Here is a 24,512-nt window from a genome sequence, read left to right as displayed (position 1 = left end):
CAAAGGAGTGTCTGACTCTAAGTAACCAGATTGACTTTGGGCCTCATATTACTACAAGTTTAGGGATACATCACTGATTTCTCCACCACATTAAAGCATCATAATGACTTTCTATTCCTTGACTCTTAGATGTGAATTTGAACAGCAACATTTAGCACTTAAGTTGGAAACATTTTAAAGGAAAACAGATGGCAAGATATGTAGCCCACAGTAAGCACTCAGTATGTGTTAATTCAATAAATGACAAAACTGCATCAAAATTCTCACTATACAATTAGTATAGTGAGTATTAAACTGCTTGGGCAAATGCCGAAATCAAAAAAGATGTCTAGAGGAAGTATAGAAAACTAACCCCAGTATAAAGATCCTGATGCTCTCAGCACCCAATTTCCTTTGGAGAATCTACCCCCACGAGTTCTCACATCATGCCATACTATCTTGCAGCCAATTACATGCATCATTCTCTGTCCTTTAATGCCAGCATCAGAAGGAAACTCTAATGCCCTCTAAGACTCAGCACACAAATAATTTCCATGCAAACCTATCCCTCTACGACTAAGATGGACAGTTAGTCTTTGATCTCCGGGTGCACAGAGCACAGCGTTTGTCACATTAAATCATAAAGATCTATGCACTTATTTATCTTCCCCACTAGCCTGGTGGCTATTTCAGGGAAGGTACTGTGTCCTAAACATCTTTCTGTTTTTAAGTGTCCCACACAAGATTTGGCAAATTGTATATGCTTAATACCTTCTCATGAATTAATGAATAAGTAAAGCAATGATACTTAGTGCTAAGTAATCTATTTCAAACTAATGTCTTCATTTTTATATGTGATAATTAAAATGTTTTAAATTTTGAACTCTAATTACCTTTCAATTTCCTGACTATAAAAAATAGCATGCACTCATATGTTCATATGTTCATATGAACACTATCCACAATAGCAAAAACATGAAATCAACCTAGGTGTCCATCAATGGTAGATTGGATAAAGAAAATGTGGTACATATATGCCATTGAATAATATGCAGACAGAAAAAAGAAGAAAATTGTGTCCTTTGCAGCAACATGAATGCAGGTGGAGGCCATAATCCTAGGTAAATGAACACAGGAAAACCAAATACTACATGTTCTCACATATAAGTGGAAGGTAAACATTCAGTACACATGGATCCAAAGAAGGGAACAATAAACACTGGGGCCTACTTGAGTGGGGAGGATGGGAAGGGGGTGAGGACTAAAATACTGCCTGTCAGGTACTATGTCCATTACCTGGTTGATGAAATAATCTGTACACCAAACCCTCACAACACGCAATTTATCCATGTAATAAACCTGCATATGCACCCTACTAAAATAAAAGTTGAAATTATTTTTTAAAAAACAGTATGGCAGAAAAATCGGATGTGTGTTCTACTTGATTATTTTCTGATTAGACATATGGTTAACCAAACCATTACTATGAAATAAACATGAACAATTTAGAAATTCAGTTATCAGTATTCCAATACCTAAAAAATACATTTTATTGTCAACTTTAAAGCAGTTACATTAAGGGTTCTAGATTTGTCTAATTGATAAAAGGGAAATTATATCTCTTTTGACATGTAAAAACTTCACCAACTGTGTCTCTTAAATACTTCTTAAATTTTAGCTGAAATAATTCATTTCAACCTATATATTTCCTGGCCCCTTAAAATACTAATGCACCAGCGCTGTAAAAAATTATGTTAGTTATATTCGTTTATTTTTACTGTCCATTATAAAGCACTAAAGGAGATGCAAAAAGAAAAGCTTTGTGTTCCAAAAATGGTTGTAGTTGCTGCATGAATTTCAGGCTAGATCAAGGACTGTTACAAAAAAAACTTGGAGAAGATACCACTATTTGACATTTGGGTCTTTCCTCATTGGTATTTTTAAAAAATCTAATCCTTATGAAGACAGAGCCCAACGTATTGTTTTTATTAATTTCTCTATGTAAGCCTCTTGCACAGAGCCAACTATGACATAAACATCTAATAAAAATGTGATGGCAACTTCTATGTGTAAGAAAACTAAGTACAACATTCTGTTCTTACATATGAATCTTCCTATTGTTATATGCAATATGGAAAAAAAGTTTTGTACCAAACATTTTCTGTTTCATAAAGTAGAGATACTTCATACCAATTTTAATAATCTATCATGTTTTATTCAAAGTAAGCTATATGATAATAGGATTAAACATTTAATTTGTAACTACCAACAAAACCCCAAAAGTTGAATGAATGAATGAATGAATGAACGGTGAATATAAAAATAAAACAATGAAAGAAAAAAGTTGGATAAGGCAACCAGTTCGTGAAAATATGCAAGAAGAAAAAAAATAGGTAAATTAATGCTATTGGTAAAATACCATATCAAAATATGTAAGTTATTCAGAAAATACAAAAGCCTTTCAGAACAACATATGAAGGTACAGAGTCTAAATAAATGACAGGTTTTTTTCTGTCAAAGTTTTAACATTTCATACCTAAAACCTCCTGTAAACAGACTGCAATGTTTCTTTTTGCAAAAGATCACAAAAATAATTCTGAAGAAATCAATACCAATAAATGCTTATGGTCAGTGGAAATAAGAGGTGAGGAACAGAAATTTATTCTAGTGTAGTAAATTTAGGTCCTCTTGCTACCAACTCTCTCTTAATCAAACCTCAAAGCATTTTATCCTGCATCAATGCAACTTTGGATCCAAAAGGACTTCTAATAAAAAACAGAAAAAGTCCATTAAATTTCAACTCTCTATAGTAATACCTTTTGGTATTGGGGTCCTTTGCAGGGTAGGTGGTGGGAATCATTGTTTTATATTTTTTAGGGCTTTCTGAGTACTTTCAACGAAGTTGATTAAGTTAATTTATATTAAGTTACATGCACTGGTTTAAATTTCTAACTAATATGCTGCACTGGAGGTGGAAATATTATATACTTGTAATTAAAACATACATTCTTTAGACTAAACAATTATATTATATTTAAAGAATAGGAAATCAAAGTTACAAGTTCAGCTTCATATGTTATAGTCAGTCCCTTCAGGTACTAATGAGCTACACTCCCTCTATCTTTTTTTAAACTCTCCCTTTTTAAAAGGTTAAGTCATGCCAACATTATGTTTTAGATCATTCTTTCATGGAGTATAGTTGAGTTCACACAATTAAATCATCTTAGGAACATAAAGTTGTTCTTTAATTTTTAATTTTTCCATAGTAAATATAAATGCCAAAAAGCATATAGCTAAAAATAAGCTGAAGATGGAAAATTAAAAATTAAAAAACTTTTTTTTCCACATTGTATTTAACAATAGGAGGATTCATATGTAAGAACAGAATTTCGTACTTAGTTTTCTCTCACACGGAAGTTACCATCGCATTTTTATTCTATATTTATATCATTTGTATTTTCACAAGCTACACAGAGAAAAGGGAGTATTAACTTCACGCATTTTGTAATTGTACATAGGATCTACAGCTTACGCTACATACCAAAGGTACATAATCCAAAGAACAGCGAGAAAAAAAGTAAAATATCTAAAAATTTCGAGTATTTAAGGAAGTAGGCATACGTATTGAAAATCTGAAAAGGTTTTACAGATTTTAGCCCAATGCATAATTACTCATTATATGAAGGTTTATTAAGCCTCTAGGTAATACATACAGCTATGCTCTATTCTAGATAAATTTGATACACTTGATAATACAAAGGTTAACCAAAGACATGTATCATTCTTCAAAGAAAATTCTATAATAGCAGCCTGAACGTAATAACTAGACTTATAGCAAAAGTACTTAATTCACATTTAGGAAAATACGGCAAATTATTATTATTATTATTATTATTATTATTATTATTATTATTATTATTTTCTGAGATGGAGTCTCGCTCTGTCACCCAGGCTAGAGTGCAGTGGTACGATCTTGGCTCTCTGCAACTTTAGCTTCCCGGGTTCAAGTGATTCTCCCGCCTCAGCCTCCTGCATAGCTGTGATTACAGGTACACACCACCACACCCGGCTAATTTTTTATGTTTTCGGTAGAGAAAGATGGGGTTTCACCGTGTTGGCCAGATTGGTCTCGAACTCCTGACCTCAAGTGATCTGCCCGCCTCAGCCGCCCCCAAGTGCTAGGATTACAGGCATGAGCCACTGTGCTCGGCTAAGCTACTTTATTTTTTTAGCAGTAAGATTTATTTCCTTTCAAATTACAAAGAATATCTTCTCTCATAATAGAAAAGGCTTTTTAACTCTCTATGGAAAGCAAAGAAAAAAAAAAATCACAGGAGCTTTCACAGAAGAGTTTAGCATTATGCATATGTACCTGTGAAAAATACAGTTAGAACTGAAAAAAAAATTAACCCAACAATAAAGTAGCTTCCTATGTAAACTACCCTAGAAACGTGAGTTAATATACAGAAAACAATCTAAAAATGTTGCCACACAGGTTTTCATAAAGGTTTTATGGATATTAAAAACAAAATCTGTATAGTCAGTTATAATTTAAAAACAATGACAAAACTATTAAGTGAAGATCAAATCACTTACATTGCCTTTTGGTGAGGATTTTTTTTTTTCTCACTTTACATAGCAAATACAGGCTGAACATTCCTAATCTGAAAATCTGAAATCCAAAATGCTCCAAAATCCAAAAGTTTTTGAGCACCAACATGATATCACAAGTGAAAAATTTATCATTTTTTCTTCTTTCTAACTTTTATTTTAGGTTCAAGGAGTACACGTGCGTGTTTGTCAAATGGATAAGTTGCATGTGACAGGGGTTTCATGTGCAGATAATTTTGTCACCCAGCTAATCAGCATAATACCCAGTAGGTAGTTTTTCAGTCCTCATCCTCCTCCCACCCTCAAATAGGCCCTGGTGTCTATTGCTCCCTTGTGTCCACATGTATTCAATGTCTCGCTCCCACTTAGAAGTAAGAACATGCAGTATTTGTTTCTGTTCTTGCATTTTGTGTGGGAGTTTGCAATTTTTTGAGTTTGAAAAATCAGACCTTGGCAATGAGCTTGAGCAGCAGGATGTAAAGAACTCCCACATGCTTAGCGTACCAATAATGGAACGCTAAGCATAAAAGGGTTAATTCGATTATGACAATGGTCTCTCAGTCCATCCATGTTGCTACAGAGGACACGGTTTCATTCTTTTTAATTGCTGTGTAGTATTCCCTGCTGTTTTTTGCTGTGTAGTATTCCCTGCTGTTTTTGCGCCACATTTTCTTTATCCAGTCCCCCACTGATGGGCATCTAGGTTGATTCCATGTCTTAGCTATTGTGAATATTGCTGCAATGAACAGACATATGCATGTGTCTTCATGGTAGAATGATTTATATTCCTTTGGTTATATACCCAGTAATGGGATTGCTGGGGCAAATGGTAATTCTGTTTTAAGTTCTTTGAGGAGTAACCACACTTCTTGCCACAATGGCTGAACCAATTTACACTCCCACCAGCAAGGTATAAGGATTCCCTTTTCTCCACAACCTCACCAGCCTGTTGTTTATTGATGTTTTGGTAATAGTCATTCCATCTGGTGAGAGGATGGTATCTCTCTGTGGTTTTGATTTGCATTTATCTAATGATTAGTGATATTGAGGATTTTTTCTTAAGCTTGTTGGCCAGGTGTGTGTCTTCTTTTGAGAAGTGTCTGTTTATGTCCTTTGGATAACTGGCTAGCCATATGCAGAAGATTGAAACTGGACCCCTACCTTTCACCATATACAAAAATCAACTTGAGATGGACTAAAAACTTAAATACAAAACCTAAAACTATAAAAACCCTAGAATAAAACCTAGAAAATACCATTCTGGACACTGGCCTTGGCAAAGACTTCCTGACAGACTCCAAAAGCAATTGTAACAACAAAAAAATCGACAAGTGGTACCTAATTAAAGAGTTTCAGCACAGCAAAAGAAACTAACAACAGAGTAAACAGACAACCTACAGAATGGGAGAAAATATTTGCAAAATATGCATCTGACAAAGGTCTCATATCTACAATCTATAACGCAAACAAATCAACAAGCACCTTTGCTTTCTGGGTGCAAACTTTCAGGAGCAAATTTTGCTTCATGCCCCTAAATCATGTGTATGAGATGTAAATGAAACATAAATGAATTTTGTGTTTAGGCTTAGATCCCATCCCCAAGATTTCTCATTATGCCTATGCAAACACCCCCCCAACACAAAAAAATCTAAAATCTGAAAAAATATTGAAAATCTAAAACACTTCTGGTCCCAAGCATTTTAGATAAGGGATACTTAACTTGTAATAACTTGTCTAAATTCTGAAAGCTGTATTAATGGTAATAAGGAAAATTATGTTTGATAGCATAGTAATGAGCATCTGTTATGCAGTATAGGATGTTTTATTATCTTGTTTAAGCTATTAACCCTTTTTAATAAGCCTTGATTTATTTTTTTAAAGTAGTAGCATTCGTCCATGAAAAAGACAATGAAAAAATTTAAGTTAACTCATTCCTCCTAATATCAAAAAATTGAAATGTTTGTATGTGACACTGAAATCTCCTAGTAATTTCAAAAGCATAAACTCTTTTATTAATTGATATGTAATAATTGTACATACTTATGGCGTACAGACTGATATTTTGATACAGGTATACACTGTGCAATAATCAATTCAGAGAAATCAGCATATCCATCACAAGCATTTATCATTTGTGTTGTGAACATTTAGTCCTTTCTGCTAGCTGTTTGATAATATACGATCAATTATTGTTAACTATAGTCATCCTACAGTACTACAGAACATTAGAACTTATTCCTCCTATGTAGACCTAGCTGTAATTTTATATCCATTAATCATCCTCTCCCTATAAGCTCTTTAAATAACGTTTTATATTTGAGATATACTCATGATCATGAATAAAAAACTTAAATATATCATTGCTCTTAATAATTCATATCAGAGCCAAAACAACTTTAAAATAAAATACAGATTCTCAAAATTATCATTAATAGTAAAGGATTCTCTACATATATTGACCGGGCACATTGGCTCACACCTGTAATCCCAGCACTTTGGGAGGCTGAGGCGGGCGGATCACAAGGTCAGGAGATCGAGGCCACCCTGCCTAGCATGGTGAAACCCTGTCTCTACCGAAAATACAAAGAATTAGCCAGGCGTGGTGGCAGGCGCCTGTGGTCCCAGCTGCTCAGGAGGCTGAGGCAGGAGAATGGCATGAGAACCTCAGCCTCCTGGTTTCAAGTGATTTTCCTGCCTCAGCCTCCCAAGTAGCTGAGATCACAGACATGCACCACCACACCAGGCAAATTTTTTATTTTAAGTAGAGACGGGGTTTCTCCATGTTGGTCAGGCTGGTCTCGAACTCTCGACCTCAGGTGATCCGCCTGTCTCGACCTCCCAAGTGCTGAGATTAAAGGCATGAGTCACCACGCCTGGCCTAAATTATAATTCTTAAGCATATTGACAGCTGTCAGGAGGAAGTTGTTGAAACTGTAATTCTACGCCTGGTAAACTATGAGATTTTCAAAGCTAGGCCTGAAGGAAGCTGGCATCTCAGTCAAACTGGCAGTCAGGAGGTTTTCCCTTTCCTCCTAAATCAAGAACCACCATTCTTTGTTGAGGAGATTTTGGAGAACTGCCTTAAGCAATTATTCTATTAACAAGGAATTAGTCTACTAACAAGTTATTATTTGGTAAAAATAAGAGGAAAAGTATCTTCTCTCTTTTTAATCGACTAGTACCAACGAAAAAAAATCTGACCTAACTAATCAAAGGAGAAAAAGTACAAACTTCCCATTCTACCCAATTCCTATAACAACCTCCAAATTATCACCATTTTAAGTTACTTTAAAATGCTAGATGTCAAATGTGAGCAAGCAAAACAATCATCTAAAGAGGCAGTAAGAATATTGCTGGGCCCCACTCCTGCAGAGATTCTGCTTCAGTGGATCTGATCAGATAATGTGCACTTCTAATGAGGTCCCAGGTGATTCTGCTGCTGCTGCTCCAAGGACCACACTTTGAATAGTACTGCTTTAGACAATCGTATTCACATATTATGGATGCAGCACAATTGAGCCACTTTTCTGCTGTTGGATACTGGTTTCCAAATATACCTTCCTATAATGTTAGAATGAACACCTTTGTACATTATCAGAAATAACTTACAAACTTAAGGTTCCTGATATATATTGCCAATTGAATTTCTAAAAAATGCTACCAATTTGTACTCCACTCCTAGCAGGGTATATGAGTGCCAGCCTTATCAACTCTGACTCACTCAGGACATTATCATTTATTATTATTGTTATCAATTTAATGGGGAAAAATTCTCATTTTAGTTTGTATTTCCTTGTTTTTTGTTTTTGTTTTTGTTTTTGTTTTGAGACAGAGTCTCGCTCTGTCGCCCAGGCTGGAGTGCAGTGGCCGGATCTCAGCTCACTGCAAGCTCCACCTCCTGGGTTTACGCCATTCTCCTGCCTCAGCCTCCTGAGTAGCTGGGACTACAGGCGCCGCCACCTCGCCCGGCTAGTTTTTTGTATTTTTTAGTAGAGACGGGGTTTCACCATGTTAGCCAGGATGGTCTCGATCTCCTGACCTTGTGATCCGCCCATCTCGGCCTCCCAAAGTGCTGGAATTACAGGCTTGAGCCACCGCACCTGGCCTGCATTTCCTTGATTGTTAGTGAAAATAAACTTTTTTCACTTATTAACAGATTAGACTTCTTTTATTTGAAAGATTTGTTTATATTGTTTGCCTTTTCTATTGGTTAGTTGGTGTCTAAATTGCTTATCAGTTAAAGCATTCTCTGTCATTTTTTTGTGTATAATTTTCTCATTTTCCATTTAAATTTATTATTGTTTATGTTACTTGACATAAAAGAGTTTGAAAATTGGGAATAAGTTTTAATCTACTGATCTTCTTATTGATACCTTCCATTGCTATTATGCTTAGAAAGTCATTTCTTACCAAAGTAAAAATGTACAAATGCTGCTTTTAACATTTTTATTGTTTTTAATATTTGTTACTCTATCTTCATTTACTTTAATACAAAGATGAGGAACACATAATGACATCACATTCTAGGGTTCAAGTTACATATAAAAGAGTCTATTTCTAGGCTGTCTACTCTGTTCAATTTAAATGTCTAGCAAATATTACATCAGTATGACACTGTTTCAAATACCACAGCTGTATCAATACATTTTAACATCAGGTGGAACAAGCCCCACAACATTATTCTTCATAGACAAACTCTAATCTATTTTCACAGAGCTATAAGATAGGTCTGTGCCTGTATCATAAGTTTACTATGAGGAATTAACTGAAAGCACCTACATAAAGACACCTGGAAACTATAAAGAACTTCCTGGAAACTAAAAAGAACTGCATAACTATAAGGTAATGCTTATATCTGACTATAATATTATTGATGGCTTCTTCAATAATAAATTCTCGAGCAGAGGTAAAAGTAAAATCAATAAAACAAAACCTTACTACTTACAAATGAATACTTTTATGTCACACAAAATATCGAATGGACTCAACAATGTGATAAACATTCCTTAATTACAAAATATTCCTTCTACCTCATTTGAGAGTAAAAGGAAAAACAGGTTGGTGTGTGTTTGCTAATCAAACAATGAAGAAAGTGGTGGTAAAATGTTCCTTCAATTCAAGCAATATTTTAGTTTCTTGGAGCTCTGTAAAGGTTCATAAAGCTAGTTTCATGAATAGAGCCCATTTAAATTGCTTTTCTTAACTGCTTTAATTAAATTTTACAGAATAAAGATATTGACAGAGTAAGAATACAAACCTGAGGACCATTTTCCCTCAAAATGCACATATTGAATACGTTGCCTGTCCTGACACAGGAGGAATTCATGCAACAGAAAACATTACCATGCAGGGAAAAAATAAATCTTTTACTAAGACAAATTTAGCAGGCCCTGGATTACCTGTATGGTTCTCTGTACCATGATTAATTACTTGTATGGTACAGAGAATCATAAAGTTTTTTACCCAGTAGTAGGGACACTACAGAATATCTCTTCCAATCCCACCAATTACTAGGATTAAAACTAAAGCTGAAAAGCGAGATCCAAAAAGCTCGATTTTTTGATTCGATTAAATTTTAAACTTACTTTAGCAAATTAGTGGCTTCTTGTTCACTGTCTTGTGTTGTATCCAAAGAAAAAGCATCTGAGAGTTCGGATGAGTTGGAGTCCTGTTCTTCTGTTGGATGTGTCTGGGTTCTTAGGGAGCCACTGAAAATCTCTCTCTCCCTTTTGATCCCTTCTTCATGATGGTCACTGGGATTCTGTAAATCTTTCTCAGCTTTATCATGGTCATCTCTGAAAGAAGACTGCTTAGCTTCACCTAGAGATGATTTTCCCGAAATATTGAATAAGTTACCAAGAAACTGAAAAAAGCTTTCTCTTGGCTGTCTGTCACTTTCTCCTATTTTGGTATCTGCAGTGGAACTGGAAACATCATATGCCTTTTTGGGATCTTCCTGCACTGGAGGAGTGACTGACTTCTCAGCATGGTTCCTTTTGTCCTCACTTTGGCGAATCTTTGAAAACAAAATAGACAATAATAAGCATCATTATTTAAATAATAAAACAGACTGATAAGCTATTACAAAACAGACTCTGTGTAGACACCAGGGATACATTTGTGAATAAGACTAATGGCTTCTGTTCCTTTGGGCAGTTCACAATCTACTGAAGGGCACGGTAAGCATGACCTTTAAAAAGCTACATGGTAAATGTCATGAGGGCAGAAGTACCCCACACATGGGAACCCAGAACAGGAGTAACTAGTCCAGACTTGGTGGAAGTGAGAACACAGAAGGTAACTTGGGGGATGCTTCCTAGAGGCAGTGCACTCTTTGAAGGGGACAGAAAAAGTGACTATGTGATACTTATGCATCTGTGTGTGTGTTTAGTGGGGTATCAGCTCCTAAGGGAGTTTAATATGACTGGAGGTTAGGGTACAAAAATGACATGAAAGGTAAATACGGAGAGAGAAGAGACCACAGTAAACATGTGTATTTAAATTTAGCCTTTATTATGACAGAGCTAAAGGAGAGTATTCAAATTACTGGTACTTGAGATAATAACACCTCAACAGGCCTCATCATTTCAGCATTGTGTTAACCTATAAAGCTGGCACAATATGTAACATTATTCAAGAAGATGAGGAAAAGACAGTAACATGGTACTTCAGAGAAAGAGCCCACTTGTGACCCCTTCCTGGTAAAACAGGAAGTCCTGATACATAATGTTAATGCAAACCATGGATAGCATCAGGCACTCTTGAAGACAAACACTTGCAGAAGTCCATTTTGCCTGCTAGTAATTAAGTTACTGGTAAAGCAAACTCAATTAATGCATACTGTGTGAGGCAAAACTGAGCTGCTACATCAAAGAGCACGTTGGCATTCCACTTCATGCTATTTCCAGATTCTAAAAAGCTTTAGGCCCATGAGCCAACTCACTCTGCCTTCCAAACATGCTCACTCATATAACTGTAAAAAGAATGCTCATCCTACAGTCTCTGTCACCTGTTATGTTCACTAGCCCTTATAAAAGGAAAGGTCGAGTCTGAGTCAGAAAACAATCAGGACACCAAGTCAAAACCACCTTAGGGCACTTTAGGTTCACGTGACAATGTTTTATAAGAACACGAGCTTCAAGAAGGCAAGAACATAATTATAATGCCATTTTTTCACCTCATTCCATGTTTTTTTTTTTTTTTTTTGAGACGGAGTCTCGGCTCTGTGCCCCAGGCTGGAGCGCAGTGGCGCTCTCTCGGCTCACTGCAAGCTCCGCCTCCCGGGTTCCCGCCATTCTCCTGCCTCAGCCTCACGAGTAGCTGGGACTACAGGCGCCCGCCACCGCGCCCGGCTAGTTTTTTGTATTTTTTAGTAGAGATGGGGTTTCACCGTGTTAGTCAGGATGGTCTCGATCTCCTGACCTCGTGATCCGCCCGTCTCGGCCTCCCAAAGTGCTGGGATTACAGGCTTGAGCCACCGCGCCCGGCCCATGTTTTGATCTAAGTTCAAATTAATATAAAGGAGGAGTTCACTAACCACTAAAAAAGATATAGCATATGAAAGGTTGAGAAAATGTTAAAACCTATTAACTCAGCAAACTGATTGCAAGCAAACAACATTTTTAAGTTTGTTCCCATAGGTGTCAAAGGGGATTTCTGAGTGCACATGGCATTTTTTGATGTGTTAAGATTTAATACATCTTGTGAGCCTCTACATTTAGAATGCCACCAGCCTTCTAGAGACACTACACGTCTCACCTTTCACCAGTTTCAACTACAATTTGATTCCACTTGTCTCCACCTCACCCGCCCAACCTTCTGCTCATTCTGAGAGCTGACACTGTAAGTCACCTGTGCCCTCTCCTCATATAAACAGGATAAATGATCTCTCAGTCTGGCAGTAGAAGATATGCAGTCAACATTTTGAAACTGGTCATTTATATGAAGGATATACATTTTTTGTTAACAATTGGGTTTATTGTAATTTTTAGCCACAATATTTCTCCCCAGCTCAAAAAGAGCACTGGAACGTGAGAAGAACAGTGACTAACGCGGCTGCTCTTCCTATGTAGCCACTTGAAGAAAGCAAACTACAGGCTGTTCATTAAAATATCATAAACATCCTTAAAATGCTTCAGAAATTTGCAAAAGAGTCTTACATAATCCGGGCAGTGATTTAAAAGAAGGAAAATGAATAAGATTACCACTTTTAACATCATTAAAATCTCAAAAAAGTAATTTTTGTCAAAAATGTATTTGTCTCCCTATTATTTTAACTTGCTCATTCCTTTCAAAGCGTAAGAGGCTGCTTTCCAAATGAGGAAGATACATTTTGTGAAACTAATGAAAGACTTTATATTTAACCTTTTTAAAACAGTAAATATATCTTTTTAAAATCACTTGTTTCTCCTTCCCCTCAACTGTCTGCTTCTTTGCTATTCCAGAATCCCTATAAGTTTACTAAAGAGTAGTTTTTAGTTCCCTTAAATGTTTTAGTTGCTTAATTTTTCCCTCATAATCTTATGAGAAACGTGTATTAGTAATTAAAACACCACCAACAACAAAGTTTCTGAATTTAGAAACAAAACTAGCAGGAAAAATACACTGCTATTCAAAGTAAACACCTGCAATAAATTAAATAACAAAGAATTGAAATTTTAAGATTGATCTAAAGCAGTTGTTCTTCACCCTCAGCCTAGACAAGTTCAGCCTGCCTATAGGCCCTCATTATGCGGGCCCGACATCTGTCTGCGAACAGGACTGTCTACCATTGTAGCAATGAATGAGTAGAATGAAAGCACTCAGGACTCAGGCAAACATTAACAAAATGTTCATTCTAGCTGCTCTCCAAGATTTTGGTATTATGTATATACTATATGAATGTTACTGATGAAGGCACACGTATCTTTGGAATTTTCAATGTTTTTCCCTCATGTTCAATATGTTGTAATGCAGTACTTTTAGTCCAAATGCATTTCTCTATCTACTCTCTTTGCTATGCTGGGGCCTAACACAACAAAATACAGGAAAATATTATGTATACTGATTAATAAGATTTAGCTGAGGTCTTCAAGGAGCTTACAAGTTAGGAAGATACTCATTATATCAGTATCACTGTAGAGGGCTTACAAGAGATATGTACACAATGGAAGACATAATTAATGAGTGGGGATGTAGAGAAACCATCTTCTTTGCATAGAAGATAACATTTGAGCTTAATTCTGAAGAGTGTTAAGAATATTCTAGACACAAGCCATGGTATGCACAAAGACACAGAAGTTTGGAATATGTTTACTATGGCAGGGATATGGCTGAAAAGGATTGGAGCACAGAGGATAAAGAGTTCGATAAGATGACCAGTTAGAAGTGGTGGGTGAAGAATAACATGGTCACAGATAACTGAGTTCCCTAAATTAGACAACAATTTGAGTAGGTAAGCCAAACAAATGGACATGGAAAATAGAAAGGGAGGTGAGAATTAGGGCTCTGGGTAAGAGGCAGGTAGGGCAACAAACTATTTAGTTGTCAAATGTGAAATTTTTGGTCCCTTGTGATACACAAGTTGAGATGTCTGATAAACAGAGGCACATTTTAAGAATGCAGTCTGGCAATATACAATGTGCACAGGAAAAAAAGAGGAAAAAACAAAAAGATCCCTATGGAAAAAAGGATAAAAAGGCAAAAACAATGAAAAGAAGAAACCAGTGAAAGAGATGGAGGTCAAAACCAGACCAGGTTAGTCTCTATAGAATACCAGAGATCTCCAAAGAAACAAAGAACCCTTCAAAAGGCAGACGGCAGTCAAGAATGTCAAATGCCACTGTTAGCTCAAGAAAGATGAGGACTATCTTCCTCATTCATATTCAAAAACATCAGGCACACACCCACCTTGGGAATTTCCCTTTACTCCTCTCTCTACTTAGAATGTTCATCCCCCAGATGAACTCACTCTCTCTCACCTCCTTCAGGCCTTTACTTGAAAACCATCTCACCAGTGAAAATTCTCTCAGCATGATCTAAAATAGCAGACTCCTCCACTGTAAAACTGCCTATCCTCCTTCTGTTTTATTTTTCTTCTTGTACTTACTATTATAGTAAATACACAACACACACCTACAATATTTAATATGTGTTTCTTCCTTAAGGATGTAATATCCATAAGGCCAAAGGTTTTTGTCTATTTTATTCACTGCAGTATCTCTACCACCTTGAAACATGCCTGATAATAAGAGATGCTCAAATGTTTGTTAGAGTAATAAATGAAGAAATGGAAAAGCCTTAAGAATGCAGGAGAAAGTCATAACAGTTCAAGAATTCATGTGTTCGGTCCAAAACTTGAGGTGCTAAACAGTGAGTAGCTAACAAGGAAATATGAATAGTCATAAGTAGATGGGAAACCTTTTCAGAGATGTTTAACTAGAAGGAAGGAAAGACAAAAGATGTTTTAAGCTCCAAGACAGAACTTGCTGTTTTGTGAATCAGCTCTATACTTGTTGGAAAGGGAGTGACTATGGTATAAAGAGATGGATGACAGGTTCCAGAAGGAAAGGAAGGAGGTGATGATATGAAGAGAACAATATAATTTCTAATACTTCTAATAAAGACAAAGTATTAGCATTGGAGAGAAGGAAATTTTCTCTGCCAAGTAAAGTGGCAAGGAGAGTGGCTGAAGCCTTATAAATTTTGTAAGTGAAAAGACAGTAAGGTTCAACAAATGGCTCTGACCTCAATAAAGTGAAAGGAGAGAAAAGCTGAAGGAGAGACAAAAAGGTGAAACTAGGATTTGGGTTCTTAAAATTTAGAGAATTTGAAACAATGTTTCTGGGGAATACAGTCCCAAATGAACAGGCTAAAACTAGGTAAACAAAAAAGCAGTTAGGTTCAATGTAAACTTTAAAGTATTGATTCATTCAATAAAGAATCAACAAGACACTATTCTAGGCATTTAGATGCAATAGTGACAAATGTACCAAAATCCTGGCTTTCATGGTACCTACATTCTAGTGATGTCTGAAGTTTTTTGCAGGTCTAATTAGCATTATTTTGTCATCTCCTTAAGCAGCCTGTAGCATGTGATGGGTGCTGTGGCAACGGGTACAGTAAACAAGGTCAATGTGCAGATAATGTTGCCCTGCCCCCTTGAGCAGTGAAACTGCTAAGCATCACATGTGCACCCTCACCACAGGGCCCCAAAACAGGCTGCCAGGACTCTGACACTACCAGTGACTGTGCCCCTTTCATCAGTGGAGCTGAATGGTATACACACACCACTCAGAAACTGGAAACAGGCCTGTTAGGTGACTACTGTCACTGATGGTCCTGCCCCAGCAAAACCAAAGCCATCTCACTGCCTCCACAGACTCACATAGTCTAGGCCACTGAGGCACTCACAGATGTTGATGACAGCCAAAAAAAAAAATCATACTGTGACTACACTACTGTGCCTACCTAGAAGCAAATCCAAAGCCAGACACCATGTATCACATCTGTAAGAAAAAATCTTTCCCTACAAAAGCTACTCCATAAAATTGAAAGAGGTACTTATTCCACCAGATGCATAGGTAACAAAGTAGGGACACGAGAAACATGAAAAAGCAAGACATGTAACACAAAGGAATGCAATAATTATCCAGTAACAGAAAACCAAGAAAAGAAAATCTATGAAATGCCTAAAAAGGAATTAACAATAATAATCTGAAGTAAATTCAGCAAGATACAAAAAAATACAGATAGACAATTCAATAAAATCAGAAAAACTATTTATGATATGAATGATAAAGTCAACAAGACAGGTGTCATAAAAAAGAACCAAACGGAAATGTTGAAGCTGAAAAAATTCAGTGAATAAAATATGCAATGGAAAGTACCAATAATAGATTAGATGAAGCAGAAAAAACTTCTGAACTTCAAGAAAGGCTTTTTTAAATGATCCAATCAGAAAATAAAAAGGAATAAGGAAAGCCCAGGAGGAAAAGAGATGGGAAAAGGCATAGAAACCCTATTTAATGAAATAATAGCTAAAAACTTTCTAAGTCTTGGAAGAATATAGACATCTAGATCCAGAAAGCTCTAAAGTCCCCAAATAGATTCAATCTCAAAAGGTCCTTTCTGAGGCACATTACAGTCATACTGTCAAAAGTCAACAAAGAGAGATTTCTAAAAATAGAGAAAAATGTCAAGTCACATACAAAGGAATCTCCATCAGAATAACAGCATATATCTTAGCAGAAACCTTATTGGCAAGAAAAGAATAGAATGATATATTCAAGTTGCTGAAAGAAAAAGAAACTCAACTAAAAACATTATACCCAGCAAAGCTATCCCTCAGAAATGAAGGAAAAATAAAGTCCCTTCCAGACAAACAAAAACTAAGAAAATTCATCACCACTACATAGACTTTAAAGAAATGCTCAAGGGTGTCCCACATTTGGAAGCAAAACAATATCTACTACCATAAACCTACAAAAGTATAAAGCTCACTGATAGAGAAGATACATAGACGAGATAAAGTAATCAAACCTTATCATGATAGAAAACCACCAAAGATAAACAATAAGGAACAATGTATATACAAAATGATCAGAAATTAACAAAATGACAATAATACCTATCAATAATAACCATAAATGTAAATGGTTAAATTCCCCAATGAAAAGATATAGATTAGCTGAATGGATAAAAAAACAGGACTCAACTATATGCTACCTATAAGAAACTCACTTCACATATGGAGACACACACAGAATCAAAGTAAATGGATGGAAAAAGATATTCCATGCAAATGGAAGCAAAAACAGACTACAAGTCAAAAACTGCAAAAAGAGATAAACAAGGTCATTATATAAGGATAAAGGGACCCAGTCAACAAGAGGATGTAACTGTAAATATACATGCACTCAAGACAGAAACACCCAGATATATAAAGAAAATAGTATTAGATCCAATGGGGTAGACCCCAATATAATAATAGCTGGGAACTTCAAAATTCCACTCTCAACTTTGGACATATCTAGACCAAAACAAAACAAAACAAAACAAAACAAAAAAACACTTAAGGAAATAGCAGATTAAATTTCACTATAGACCTAACAAACATTTACACAACATTTCATCTAACAGCTATAGCATATACATTTTTCTCACCAGCAAATGGAATATTCTTCAGAACACACTATATTTCAGGCCACAAATTAAGTCTCAACGTATTTTTTAAAATATCAAAATCATAGCCAGTATTTTTTCTAACCACAATGGAATAAAACTAGAAATCAATAACAAAAGAAATTTTGGAAACTGTACAAATACATGGAAATTAAACAACATGCTCCTGAATGACCAATGAAAAAAGAAGAAAATTAAAACATTTGTTTCGACAAATGAAAGTAGAAACACAATACACAAAAACCTATAGGATACAGCAAAAGCAGAAGAGAGGGCCGGGCGCGGTGGCTCAAGTTTGTAATCCCAGCACTTTGGGAGGCCGAGACGGGTGGATCACAAGGTCAGGAGATCGAGACCATCCTGGCTAACATGGTGAAACCCCGTCTCTACTAAAAAATACAAAAAACTAGCTGGGCGAGGTGGCGGGCGCCTGTAGTCCCAGCTACTCGTGAGGCTGAGGCAGGAGAATGGCGGGAACCCGGGAGGTGGAGCTTGCAGTGAGCTGAGATCCGGCCACTGCACTCCAGCCTGGGCGACAGAGCAAGACTCCGTCTCAAAAAAAGAAAAGAAAAAAAAAAAAGCAGAAGAGGGAAGCTGGTAGCAACATCAACATAAAAAAAATTATTTCAAATAAACAACCTAACAGTATACCTCAAGAAACTAGCAAAGCAAGAATAAGCCAACTCCCAAATTAGAAGAAAACAATAAATAAATGACATTTAGACTAAAGTATAATACAAAAGAGCAATGAAACATAAAGTCAGTTTTTTATAAAAACAAAATTAATAAACCATCAGTTAGACTAAGAAAAAAGACCCAAGTAAAATCAGAATTGAAAAAGGAGACATGACTGATACCACCATAATACAAAGGCTCATCAGAAATTTTTATGAATGATGATATACCAACAAATAAAAAAAAAAAACTAGAGGAAATGAATACATTCCTAGACATATACAATCTACCAAAATTGAAGCAAGAAAAAATAGAAAACCTGAACAGACCAGTAACTAGTACCAAGGTTGAATAAGTAATAAAAAGTCTCCCAACAAAAAAAAGCCCAAGACTACACAGTCTCACAGCTGAATTCTGTTAAACTGTTAAAGAACACCAATTATTCTCAAACTATTTCAAAAAACTGAAGGAGACAGAATTCTTCAAAAATTCATCATGCAAGGCCATGCAAGGCCATCATTACCCTGATACCAGAACCAGATATAGACACACAAACACACACAAAAGAAAACTACCGGCCATTACCCTAGAATAACAAGATGCAAAAATCTTCAATAAAATACTAGCAAAATTAATCCAACAGCACATAAAAAAGATTATATATCATAATTAAGTGGAATTTATCCCAGTGATGCAAAGACAGTTCAACATATACAACGCAAGAAACATTACATCAACAGAATGAAGGATAAAAACCTTTTGATCATCTGAGACAGAAAAACATTTAATAAAATTTAATATCCTTTCTTGATAAAAACTCTCAACAAATAGGTATATAAGGAATGTACCTCAATGAAATAACAGCCACATATGACAAATCCACAGGTAACATCATAGTAAACGTTGGTTTTTCCTCTAAGATCTAGAACAAGACAAGAATGGCACTCTTACTACTCTTATTCAATATAGTGCTGGAAGTCCCAGTCAGAGCAATCAAATAAGGGAAATAAATAAAGGGTCCAAATTGGTAAACAGGAAGCCAAACTGTCTCTGTTGGCTGATGATATGATCGTGTTTCTAGAGAATCCTGAAGACTCATCCAAAAAGCTCCTACATCTGATACGTGAATTCAGGAAAATTTCAGGATAAAAAAATTAATGTATACAAATCAGGAGCACTGCTATACCCCAACAACGACCAAACTGAGAAACAAATCAAGAACTCAATCCATTTTACAATAGCTGCCAAAAAAAATAAAAAATAAAAATTAAAAAAAAAAATACTTAGGAGTATACCTAACAAGGGAGGTGAAAGAGCTCTACAAAGAAAACTACAAAACACTGCTGAAAGAAATCATCAATGACACCAACAAATGGAAACACATCCCATGCTCATGGATGGGTAGAATATTATGAAAACGACCATACTGCCAAAAGTAATCTACAGATTTAATGCAATTCCCATCAAAATACCATCATCATTCTTCATAGGACTAGAAAAAAAAATCCTAAAATTCATATGGAACAAAAAAAAACCCACATAGCCAAAGCAAGACTAAGCAAAAAATAAACAACAACAAAAAAACAAATCTGGAGGCATCACTTCACTTGACTTCAAGCTACACTACAAGGCTATAGTTACCAAAACAGCATAGTACTGGTATGTTGACCAAAGGAACAGAATAGAGAACCCAGAAACAAAGACAAATACTTACAGCCAACTGATCTTCAACAAAGCATACAAAAATAAAGTGGGGAAAGGACAGCCTATTCAACAAATTGTGCTGGGATAATTGGCAAGCCACATGTCAAAGAATGAAACTGGATCCTCATCTCTCACCTTATACAAAAATCAACTCAAGATGGATCAAAGACTTAAATCTAATATCTGAAACCATAATAATTCTAGAAGATAACATCCACAAAACTCTTCCAGACATTGGCTTAGGCAGAGAATTCATCATCAAGAACCCAAAAGCAAACCTAACAAAAACAAAGATAAATGCATGAGACCTAATTAAACTAAAAAACTTCTGTACAGCAAAAGAAATAATCAGCAAACAGATAACCCACAGAGTGGGAGAAAATCTTCACAAACTGTGCATCTGACAAAGGATTAATATCCGGAATCTATAAGGAATCCAAACAAATCAGCAAGAAAAAAAACAGATAATCCCATCAAAAAGTAAGCTAAGCACATGAATAGACAATTCGCAAAAGAAGATATACAAATGGCCAACAAACATGAAAAAATGCTCAACATCACTAATTATCAGGGAAATGCAAATTAAAACCACAATTGCAATACCACAATATTTAATTATGGCAAACATGACCATAATTAAAAAATCAAAAAATCATAGATGTTGACATGGATGCGGTGAAAGGAGAACACTTTTACACTGCTGGTGGGATTGTAAACTAGTACAATCACTATGGAAAATAGTACAGAGATTCCTTAAAGAACTAAAAGAAGATCTACCATTTTATCCAGCAATCCCACAACTGGGTATTTACCCAGAGGAAGAGAAGTCATTATATGAAAAAGTCACCTGTGCTCACATGTTTATAGCAGCACAATTCACAATTGCAAAAATATGGAACCAGCCTAAATGCCCACCGACCAACAAGTGGATAAAGAAAATGCGTGTGTGTGTGTTTGTGTGTATTATATGTGTGTGTGTCTGTGTGTACACATACCGTAGAATACTACTCAGCCAGAAAAAGGAATGAAATAATGGCATTTGCAGCAACTTGGATGGAGTTGGTGAGCATTATTCTAAGTGAAGTAACTCAGGAATGGAAAACCAAACATCGTATGTTCTCACTTACAAGTGAAAGCTAAGCTAAGAGGATGCAAAGGCATAAGAATGATAATAATGGACTCTGAAGACTTGGGCAAAAGGGTGGGAGGGGAATGAGGGATAAAATACTACATATTGGGTACAGTATACACTGCTTGGGTGATGGGTATACCAAAATCTCAGAAATCACCACTAAAGAACTTATCCATATAACCAAACACCACCTGTGCTCCCAAACTATTAAAATAATTTGAAGAAATAAAAATGGGCAATTAATCTGAATAGACATTTATCAAAGACGACACACAAATAGTCAACAAGTACATGAAATATGTTCAACATTGCTAATTATCCAGGAAATGCACTTCAAAACCACAATGAGATATCACACCCCAGTTAGAATGGCTATTATCACAAAGACAAAAAGTAACAAATGCTGGTGAGTATGTAGCGAAAAGGGAACTGTTATACACCGTTGGTGGGAATATAAATTGGTACAATCATTATGGAAAACAGTATGGAGGTTGCTCCAAAAACCAAAAATAAACTACCATGGGATCCGGCAATCCCACTTCTAAATATACATCTAAGGAAAAGGAAATCAGTATGTCAAAGACATATCTGCACAACCATGTTTATTGCAGCACTATTTACAACAGCCAAGTATGGAATTAACCTAAGTCTCCATCAACAGACAAATGGAAAAAGAAAATATGGTTTATGTACACACAATGAAATACTATTCAGCCATAAAAAAAGAATGAAACTCCATCATTCACAGCAATGTAGATGATCCTGGAGGACACTATGTGAAATGAAATAAGTCAGGCAGAGAAAGAAATACTGCATGGTCTCATTCACATATGGAAGCTGAAACATTTGGTCTCATAGAGGTAGAATGGTGGTTACTAGAGGTTGGCAAGGGTAGAGGAGAGGGAGATAAAAAGAGGTTGATTAGTGGATACAGAATTAAAGCTAGATAGAAGGAATAAATTCTAGAGTTATATAGCACTTTAGGGTAACTACAGTTAACAATTATTTATTGTGTATTTTCAAATAGCTAAAAGAAAAAACATTGAGTCTTCCTAGGAAATGATACATGTTTGAGGTTATAGATATGCTAATTACCCTGATTTGATAATTACACATTATATATGTGTATCAAAATATCACTCAGTACAGCATGGATATGTACGATTATCTGTCAATTTTTTCAAAGCATCTGAGTAGAAAACATGGAATGGCCAAGTAATTCTTCCTTTACTGTCTCTAGCACCTGGCTTGGTCCTCCTTTCTACCACAGGCTTTGGCTTCACTGTGCATACCAAGTACAACCCTTTAGACCACCCTGACTCCCCACCCCACCTGGGTTCCTTGGCACTCTCAACTCCAATGCCCTCCACTTCCACTCTCCACTTCCCTGCCCTTTGGCTAACCCTCACCCTTGTCCTGACCCATAACTGCATTGCTTCGGACTCTGCATCTCAGGCATTCCCCCGCGTTCACACCTGCTCATCTTTTCAGCTCCCTTACCCAATTGTCCTGGGTGTACCCATCACACCAGTTCTCCTGCCTCATCACAGCTTCTGCCCTGATTCTTACTCTGTCCCTTTCAGTTCCAAAAAATGTTCCTATCTTCTCTATCCAGATCTCAAACATGGCCAATTACCTCAAAGCCTCTTTCTTTTGTTCCTTGGTCACCCCTATCCAGAAAACTCCAGATTTCTCTTTTCCAAATAGGTGACTGAGTCTCACTTAAAAACTCTGCAGGGATATGCAGAGCTATACAGATTCAGGGTGCCAATCATTCATGATTTACAGCCTCAGCTTAAAATCAATCTGCAACCTGTTCCCATTTTTCACAGCAGGTATTTCAAACCCTTCTCGCATCCTTTTAGCCATCCCCTCGACTATCCCATTCACTTGCTCAGAAGAGTATCAGAAAGAGTATTTCAGAAGAGCTCAGAAAGCCTTGTTTTTCAGAGAGACACTCCCTCACAGTCCTGACTCCACCTCTTCTCTACCTGCATCACAACAGCCATAGCAACAACAGCAGCAGCATCTAGCCCACTTCCTTCACTGACCCTTGCAAAAAGGAGAAACAATTCTACCTCCCAAAGCTAATTCCTTCACCAGAGCACCAGTTCATAATCCTTGGTGTCCCTCAGGAACCTCAGTTGCTGATCTTGCCCTTCCGTGAGCTTCTACCATTCAAAAGTATATCCAGAGACCGCCTTCTCCTGTCCTCATTACTAACCTCCTTAGAAAGGAGTTACCAATCCTCCCCATTTCTTTCCCTTTGCTCCCAATCACTTCCTAAGTCCCAACAATTAGGCTGCCTCCCCAGTAATCCTAACCATGACCTTTCAGAGGCACCATTCTAATGACTAATCAATCCAATGGACTGTTCTTCTGTCCTGATCTTAAATGATGTGTCTGTCTGCAGAATGTGAGACGGAATCTCTTCCTGAAAACCATTCTTCCTTTAGATTCCACAGCATCACTCTGAGGTTTCCCTTCTTACTCTCTGAATACTCTCTTCATCTCTTTCATATTCACTTCTTGTAGCCATTCCTCATATATCATGCTCCTCCAATTTCCAGCCTATATCAGCTTTTCCTTCATGCTCTTATGAAATCTCTTGCCCACAGACTCAAATATTCAGATGATGATCCTCAGATTTGTATCCCCAGCTAGGATTCCTAAACTATCAACCAGACATCTATCTCCATACCTGGATGCTTCACTGGACCTCAAACTCAAAACATTCCAAACTGAACTTGGCTATGATATATCTCCTTTCTTCTTTCTTCTATAAAGTTTAAAATTCCCACTTGTTAAAGTCAGAGAAAACGTCAGGACACCATCACCATAACCTCACCCCTAGAATAGTGTTATCAGTGGCCTAACAGGATTTGTTACTTCTGTATCTGTCATCTCCCACTCTATTCTCCAGACAAAACCACAGCAATCTTCTAGAAGCCAAATATGATCATTCTTAAAGCCCTCCAATGGCTGAGCATTGTCATCAGGATAAAATCCAAGCTCCCTGGCATTGCCTTCAAGGTCTTGGTGGATCTAGCCTCCATGGCTTTCTCCAGTTTCATCTCTGACCACTCCCAATGCTTGCAATGCCTACTGTCTTCATAAGCATTACTATTCACTATCTCCTCCTTCCTCTCTCCCTCCCTACCTTTCTCTCTCTCACACTACTGTATATCTTTGCACAATGCTATTCCCGCTGCTGGGACTTATCCCTTGCTCTCTTTGCCTGGAAAATTCC

General features: G+C 36.5%; 1 protein-coding gene across 2 annotated transcripts in view; it reads right to left on the bottom strand.

Annotated features, from left to right (window-relative positions):
- CRYBG3 (crystallin beta-gamma domain containing 3) overlaps positions 1-24,512 on the bottom strand; it is a 124,400-nt gene that overhangs the window by 70,014 nt on the left and 29,874 nt on the right. For both annotated transcript variants that reach the window (XM_073009670.1, XM_073009671.1), the window contains one exon: positions 10,176-10,606. In XM_073009670.1, coding sequence (XP_072865771.1) covers positions 10,176-10,606 — 431 coding nt within the window. The remainder of the gene's footprint in view (positions 1-10,175; positions 10,607-24,512) is intronic.

Source organism: Chlorocebus sabaeus, chromosome 22, assembly GCF_047675955.1.
Source record: "Chlorocebus sabaeus isolate Y175 chromosome 22, mChlSab1.0.hap1, whole genome shotgun sequence".
Classification (NCBI taxonomy): Eukaryota; Metazoa; Chordata; class Mammalia; order Primates; family Cercopithecidae; genus Chlorocebus; species Chlorocebus sabaeus.
This window is presented reverse-complemented; position numbering and strand designations above follow the sequence as displayed.